This window comes from Copidosoma floridanum, unplaced genomic scaffold, assembly GCF_036245765.1.
Source record: "Copidosoma floridanum isolate Cflo_tuat_1 unplaced genomic scaffold, Cflo_Japanese_pri ptg000021l, whole genome shotgun sequence".
Lineage (NCBI taxonomy): Eukaryota > Metazoa > Arthropoda > Insecta > Hymenoptera > Encyrtidae > Copidosoma > Copidosoma floridanum.
Genome location: NW_028321898.1, coordinates 14576687 through 14584318, shown reverse-complemented (window position 1 = coordinate 14584318; position 7632 = coordinate 14576687). Strand labels below are relative to the sequence as shown.

The window sequence follows — 7632 nt, the reverse complement described above, 5'->3', positions numbered from 1 at the left end:
TTCTCAAAATTTATACGTAATTAGCTTATATGCCTCTAGATTTAACAAAAATAATATATATGTACATATATGTATATATATGTATATATATATATATATATATATATATATATACGAGGGTGGATTGATAAAGTTTCGGCCTGACCAAGAGATGGTGCCACTAGGCCTACCTTGAGGTGGCGTTCTATAGTACCATCCTTAGATAGCTTGTAGCTATAGTTTTAGTCCGATCGCCATGTTAGTTTAGGTTTGAGAGCACGCTGAACAAGACGCCTCTGTGTTTTTCGTAAAAATGGAAAAGCTGGAAAATCGTGCTGTCATCAAATACTTTTATTTGAAGAGGTTAAAGCCAAAGGAAATTAAAGAAGAGATGGACTCAACACTGGGGACATCCTCCCCATCATATTCAACCGTTAAGCAGTGGGTTTCTGAGTTTAAAAAGGGTCGTGTGAGCACCTCTGATGAGCCTCGCTCAGGACGCCCCATTGAGGTCACAACTTCAGATATGATCGAAAAATCCATCAAATAGTGCTGAAAGACCGCAGATTAAAAGTGCGTGAGATAGCTGAGACCTGTAAGATGTCATATGAACGTGTACAAAATATTTTGCACCAACATTTGTTATGGAAAAGCTCTGTGCAAGATGGATGCCGCGTTTGCTAACAGTCGACCAAAAATTGATTCGAAAGAACATTTCTACCGCCAATTTGGCGTTGTATAAGCGTAATCCAAGCGAATTTTTGCGTCGATTCATAACCGTTGACGAAACTTGGGTCCACCACTACACTCCTGAAACCAAAGAACAGTCTAAACAGTAGATTGGACCAGGGGAACCAACTCCAAAGAAGGCAAAAACAATTTTTTCGGCGAACAAGGTTATGGCTACTGTTTTTTGGGATGCAAGAGGTATTATATACATTGATTACCTTGAAAAGGGTAAAACTATCACTGGTCAATACTACGCAGACTTATTGCAACGTTTGAGCCACGAAGTGAAAATTAAACGACCTCATCTGGCGAAGAAAAAAATCTTGTTTCATCACGATAACGCACCAGCGCACACGTCAATCGTTGCGATGGCTAAAATCAACGATCTGAAGTTTGAATTGATGCCGCACCGTCCCTACTCTCCAGACCTAGCCCCGAGTGACTATTATCTGTTTCCTAACCTCAAAAAATGGCTTGGCGGTAAGAGATTTGCGGACAATGAAGAAGTAATCGAAGCTGTAAATGGGTATTTTGAGGAGCTTGACGAATCAGTCTATAGAGATGGCATTACTAGACTAGAACACCGCTATGAGAAATGTATCAGCCTTGGAGGAGATTATTTTGAGAAATAAAAAAAAAAAATTCTTGAAAACGTTGTTTTTCTTGGCCAGGCCAGAAACTTATCAATCCACCCTCGTACATATATATATATATATATATATATATATATATATATATATATATATAATGATGTGTCGAATCCGTTTGCAACCCTCAAGACACAAAAAACCTATTCTTTATAGCAGACGACATGAACGCCAAACATCTACACTTTAGAAACACAAAAACAAATTAAAGAGGGAAGCTATTTTTTAAATGGATAACAAGTGATTAACTAAACTACAAGATTTAAATACTCAAAACGATAAAAGTTACCTTTCCTATGTCATATTTCTTTTTAGACGTGGCATTGATAGACACAAGAATAAAAACATTAGACACACACCTAGACACATTAGAAGTAGACAGCAACCACAAGGCTACCATGACTACCTTACAATTCCCATCAAACAGTCTATGAAAATAAGCCACACAGAGCCCTAATGTTTACCTATTTAAAAGAATAAGCTTTTAAAAATTTCATAGATTACTTGAGAAAAAGCACCACATTAATAAAGAAGAGTTAAAGAAAATAAAAAATATAGACATCAACACAGCCACATATCTCAACGACAACGATATTATTAAAATAACTGACCCACAGGTAATTCCAAATATAATAGGACACCAATTAGAAGCAATTAATACACACTAAACAATTCTCAATGCTACGGAGCATAATAGAAAAAAATGCAATATCTAGACCAAGAAATGCTAGCAATGCCAAGCGTAATAAAATTCTGTAACAACAATTCCACTGCACCCTACTCTGCTGATAAGCAAGATGTCATCTTCACTGATAAAGAGAAGTGACAAAGATCATAAGGTACATGAGCAAAAAAACATCGACAGGGTGAGAAAACATACCTAAAATAATATTGAAAAATTGCCGAACAAAATAATTAGAAATCACACAATAATAAACAACAATGCTTTAAATAATGGATATTTTTCCAATAGTTGGAAAATAGCCAAATTAATAATTAAAAATAAATCATAACAAAGCAATTGATATTGAAAACATATGACCAATTAGCCTACTTTCAGTACCAAGCAAAATACATGAAACAGTTATTAAAAATTAATCCAAAAAAAAATTTAATATACTACCACGCTCATGAAAATTTAGAAAAAATTAGGAACAAACTAAAACAAAGGTATAACACAATTAAAGGGTATTACAATAACTGATTACTCGACACTAATGCCAAAAAATGTGAGACCATACTAGTTATTAACAACGTCTCAAGGAGGTCATCAATCAAAAAAAAATATGAGAACATTCCGAATAAAAGATAAAATAGAAAAACAAATACACCACACAAAAGAATATTAAAATATCCTGGTGTTAATATTAATGACATACTAACTTTCACCCAACATGCCAAAATCCAATTAGAGAAAGCAACTGTTTTTCACATACTCCACAAACTATTCCATTCACCTTACCTAAACACAAAAACAAAAGTCACAGCCTATCAATACCTTATAAGGCTGATCATAACCAACGCTTGTGCCTGCTGGTTTAATATCAGTGCCAGTATGATGAAAATAATAAGATTAATCAAAAAAAGATGCTTGAGAAAATGCACATAAGCTTATAGGATAGCAAACAAAGTATTTACTAAATGGAACGATAACAATAATTTATACGTACAGAGCAAAATAAATCGCATAGATGTCACAATTATTCACCTTATCAGAAAACATACAAGAGACGCGATACACAATAAAATAAATGATCTTATAAGCTCCCCATACTTTACAAATGACTTACATGTATATATACATATATATATACTTACATATATAGTAAGTACACTTAAAACAGGGCTTATTCCACCATTGGCGATTTTATACCTAGATAATAACAAATACATAACTAACAGCAAAGGTATACCAATAATCTACCATTTATCCAGAAATAGCAATAACAAAAAAATAACATATGAACCCAGTAACTTACAATCAAATATTTGGTATATCCTACCAACATTACAGACGAAGATAAAAACTAATGAACAAATTTAACTATATTTTAAAATAAATGAATACTAATATTTATATATATATATATGTATAAAAGCCACATCCTTCCCTTGTTCTCCTTCTTACATTATTACGTAGTTTGTAAGTAGCTAGTAAAAATTAATAATAAAATAATAAAACAAGCTAGTTTTTCAACTGTTTTTTGTTTCTAGCACTGTGTCACTATAGTCGAATGTAAAACCTGAACGTAAGTTAAATAAATATGTAATAAAAAAAAAAGAAAAAGTTGTAAAACAACGAGCACCCACTCGGTAATTTTGTAGTTTATATACCAGATTAGTATGGATGTTTTTATGTACAATGTTTACTATCCTTGTTATTATAACAAAATTGCTCAATAAACATTTGAAAAAAAAAAAAAAATTTATAAAATTCAAAATGTATGGTGTGCTGACGTGGTGTAACGTAGAAGGGACCGGAAGTATCTCAAGGAGGACGAGGCGAAGGGGGAGAATCAAGCAAAATCCACTTCTGTCGCACTTTTTCTCAAGATCAGAATCTGAAATCGTTGATTTACCCTTGCGCAAAGCGCGCCTATAGAAATAATTGCTACGTGCACAATCTGAAAAAGCGATCGCAGCAATACCTGTGCTAATATGTGAAACTAAACGATACGTTTGTCTTCTGCTAGCAGTCTGCTAAGCATTACTAGCATAAGAAAGTTGTGTTTTTATACATCTACAATATTTCTAAGGAATAAATTGTCACTAAAATTACGAGTAGTATATATACATTTTACTTATCTATGTTTATTGAAACATCTTGATTAAAATGCAATGGAATATGTTATACTGTGTATCTTTTAGAGCTATTAGCTGGCGTAACCTGCAAAGACGCATAAGCTTTGACTTCGAAAACGAAAACAAACGTTGTATATATAGCACGAATTGCGAATACTGCCGTCTGCTATGCGAGGCAAATAGTTCTCGTTTTTCCCTGATTGGCGCTGCTTTTAAATTGTGCACGTAGCAAATATCTTAAAAAATCTGTCGTATCCATAAATATCTCGTACGACATTCAACATATAAATTGAAACGAAGGACAGACTTGACATTTAACTATATCAAACTGTTCTTAGTAAATGAAATATTTCATAAAAGCGTAATATAAAAGAAACGCTTAATACGCAGCTACTTTACTACATAAGATAAAATTTATCCTTATAGAATTACAGTTATAGACATAATACTAGATAAAACTTAATGACACCATAATGTCAAGTGAATGGATTTAAAAGGAAAGTGCACAACAAGAAAGAGAAAGAGAGGTCTTGCAATGAACAGTTGGTTCTTGACAAGCAAAAATTAAATTTATTTGTTTGTATAACGAATCTACAAGTTTCGCTTTTAACTCGGGAGTTTTTCACAAGAAAGTTAATGGTTTCACAGAATACAATTTTACGATCTGTAAGTTTGATGTAAGTAAAGCTACGTTATATGTTTTTATTGTTCACGTGAAGAAACTTGGTCTTAAAGGAGTTAAGATAAATACAATGTCAAAAGTGATAGCAGCAATGATTTGAACAGTTTTGAAGGAGAAGAACATTATTAAGAGAGGGGGTGGATTTGACATATGTCTTTTATCAGAGATTTTAAGTTGAGCAAGAAGATTATTAGTGATAAAAGATGAGAATATAATGATTAAAAAAGAGCTCAAAATAGCAGCTTGTAAGATTTCTTGAAAAATAATGAGAAAAGTTGGCGCTAGAAGGTAATAAACTCGACAGAATATTCGATTCGTAGCTTGCAACCGACATAAGGGTTAATTTTTGTAGCGATAAAATATGTATGCAGAATAACACTGCAATGCAGAGCTTAAGAGAATAGTATCTTGAATCTGTTATATGTAAAAAACGTTAAAGTATGAAGTTGACTGAGAGCGAAGTAGTTAGTATTAGTATTTAACCAAATTTAATGTGTATATTTATACAGTACTATACTTTTAAGTACTTATGTTGTGCTTACTTCACTTATCCGTACCAAAATTTCAATAAAAATTTTATCAGTGATAACAAAATATCTCATAACCTCACAAAACTTCACAAAAAAAGGCAGCATTATTCGTAAGACCAGAAATAATGGAATAAATTAAGAAGAGGATAGAAATCGCTCTGGCTTATGTTTTTAAGCACGAGTAGAAGGTATAGTTAGGGATAAAATCATTAAAAAAGCCACGTAATAGTTTTTCATCGCATACATACCCTAACCCTATAACAATTGACTTAGATCCGCTAAATGTCTAATACTTTATGGAGTTCAATTACCTTTAGTTTATCAAGACTACGTAAGTGTACGTCAATTTCAAGTTGACAGATGAATTCTTATGCACTTTGAAGTTATTCATAAAAGATGCTAAAAATAAAAACACGAAGAAAAGTATTTTTTTATGTAATTTCATGAACTGTTTTTTAGAAACATCGTACCATTAAGGGTCTCTCACACAACATAGAATACAAGAACATAGGTCAATTTCCGTTAATCATAAATTTTTAGATGAGCCAGTGTACTTCAAAAAAATATAGTTACATTTATAACATAACAGGCTCATAAATTATTATGATATTATTTTGAATTGTTTAAAAATAACTTAAAAGTTTACAGATCACTCAAATCAACGGCATTTACTTGAGAAGTAATTTTATCTTCAGTACGTATTTGTTCAGTCTGATGTAGATTTTCACGTTGAATATCTAACTTACTCCAGCTACCAGGTTCGCTTTTTTTCAACTTGATTTCAGTTTTAGTTGGTAGCATGTTTACAGAACTAGCAGTGACATCTACAATCTGAAAAAAAAGAAAGAAATTTATAAATCAAGAACTACTTTATTCTAATTTTTAAGATATTTCTAAATAAATTGAATCCTGTTTAGTAATTTTGTACTTCGGTGTTTTGCATTACTGCAATACAAGTTTGATTTGTAATGGAAATAAAATTGTGGGATGAGAAAAGGACTACTCATTATTACGACAGCCAATGACAAAGTAGTAAAAATGAAAAATCTAAGCAAACTGCTTCGTGATAAGCTGTCGAAATAATGAATAGTCATTACACTCAGCTTACGACTTCCCTTTCTTTGAGTATAACCCCGGTTAATTTGTGGTAGTAACAATCGGCTAAGAATATTATCTGTACCGAGGAAACTCTAAGATTAGGAACCAACATACAAACAATGATTGTGTTTATATGTCGGAGGGCGGGTTCGTGGCCCTGTGTAAAAGAGCGAAATTGCTCAAATTGCCGATTATATACAATACTTAAAAATATTTATTATCAAGTTTCAAAATTTATCTGTTGAATAATCAATTAATTCCTGCACCATATACAGCAATTGTTTATTGATTATTACTTTATTGAATTCTCCTGAATATTTCCTTAATTTAATTAATTTAATAATTTAATATCTTTTTTATTTCATTCCTGTCCCTTTTTGGGGTTCAGATAATATTCTCAGTTTATTAAACGATTTCAAATCTTAACAGCTATTTTCTAGTTTTTATCTTAAACTATAAAAAGGAACTCGCAATCTTATGTGGAGGGGAAGGTTTGCTTAAATAAGTACAATCAATTTATTTTTAATTATCTTATATTTATTCAATCATATGATTCTAAGGAAAATTTTTTACATGTATTAATTTTATTTGAGTGATCGCAATTTTTTACGTTAATAATAAAAAACAATATATACTATACTCGACAACTCACTTAAAATTTATCCGCCTTTTTAATAGAAAATTTTACAAAAATGACAATTTGAATTTTCCCTCTTTAGTATCTCTGCTTGAACACGTTAGGTTAGACTAATGCGAAATTTTATTACAACCGCGGAAAGTTAGTGTTAGGTAACTACCTATCCGACCAAGTCACGTAAGGTTAGGTCGTTCTCAGGGCCCTTGGGTGTCTTGAGCACTGCTCAAGTCATCAACCCAGGAACTTCGCCTAAGAACGTGATCGCTAACCCTAGTGCCTCGACTACTTGGGGATGCGTCGTCTCCACGCTTAAAGCGGTCGAGCACCGAAAGTCCAAGTAGGTACCGGTTAGTGGAAGTGTTACCTTGGTGATGGTGTACACACTTACTTTTCAGCTATCGGCCTTCGTACTTCGTCTCTTCCTCTCTTCGTCTCTTTCTCTCCCTTCGTGCTCGTCGCGGTATTGTACCGGTGCACGGGAAAGTTCCAGGTCTGGGTGAGTAACGGATATACCGCGTCCCAGGGTCG

The 7632-nt window shown here is 32.8% G+C and overlaps 1 protein-coding gene across 1 annotated transcript in view; it reads right to left on the bottom strand.

Annotated features, from left to right (window-relative positions):
• Positions 1 to 5823: 5823 nt before the first annotated feature.
• mora (cysteine and histidine rich domain containing protein) overlaps positions 5824 to 7632 on the bottom strand; it is a 56578-nt gene continuing 54769 nt past the window's right edge. Inside the window, exon 4 of the mRNA XM_014357441.2 lies at positions 5824 to 6200. Coding sequence (XP_014212927.2) covers positions 6012 to 6200 — 189 coding nt within the window. The 3' untranslated portion in view covers positions 5824 to 6011. The remainder of the gene's footprint in view (positions 6201 to 7632) is intronic.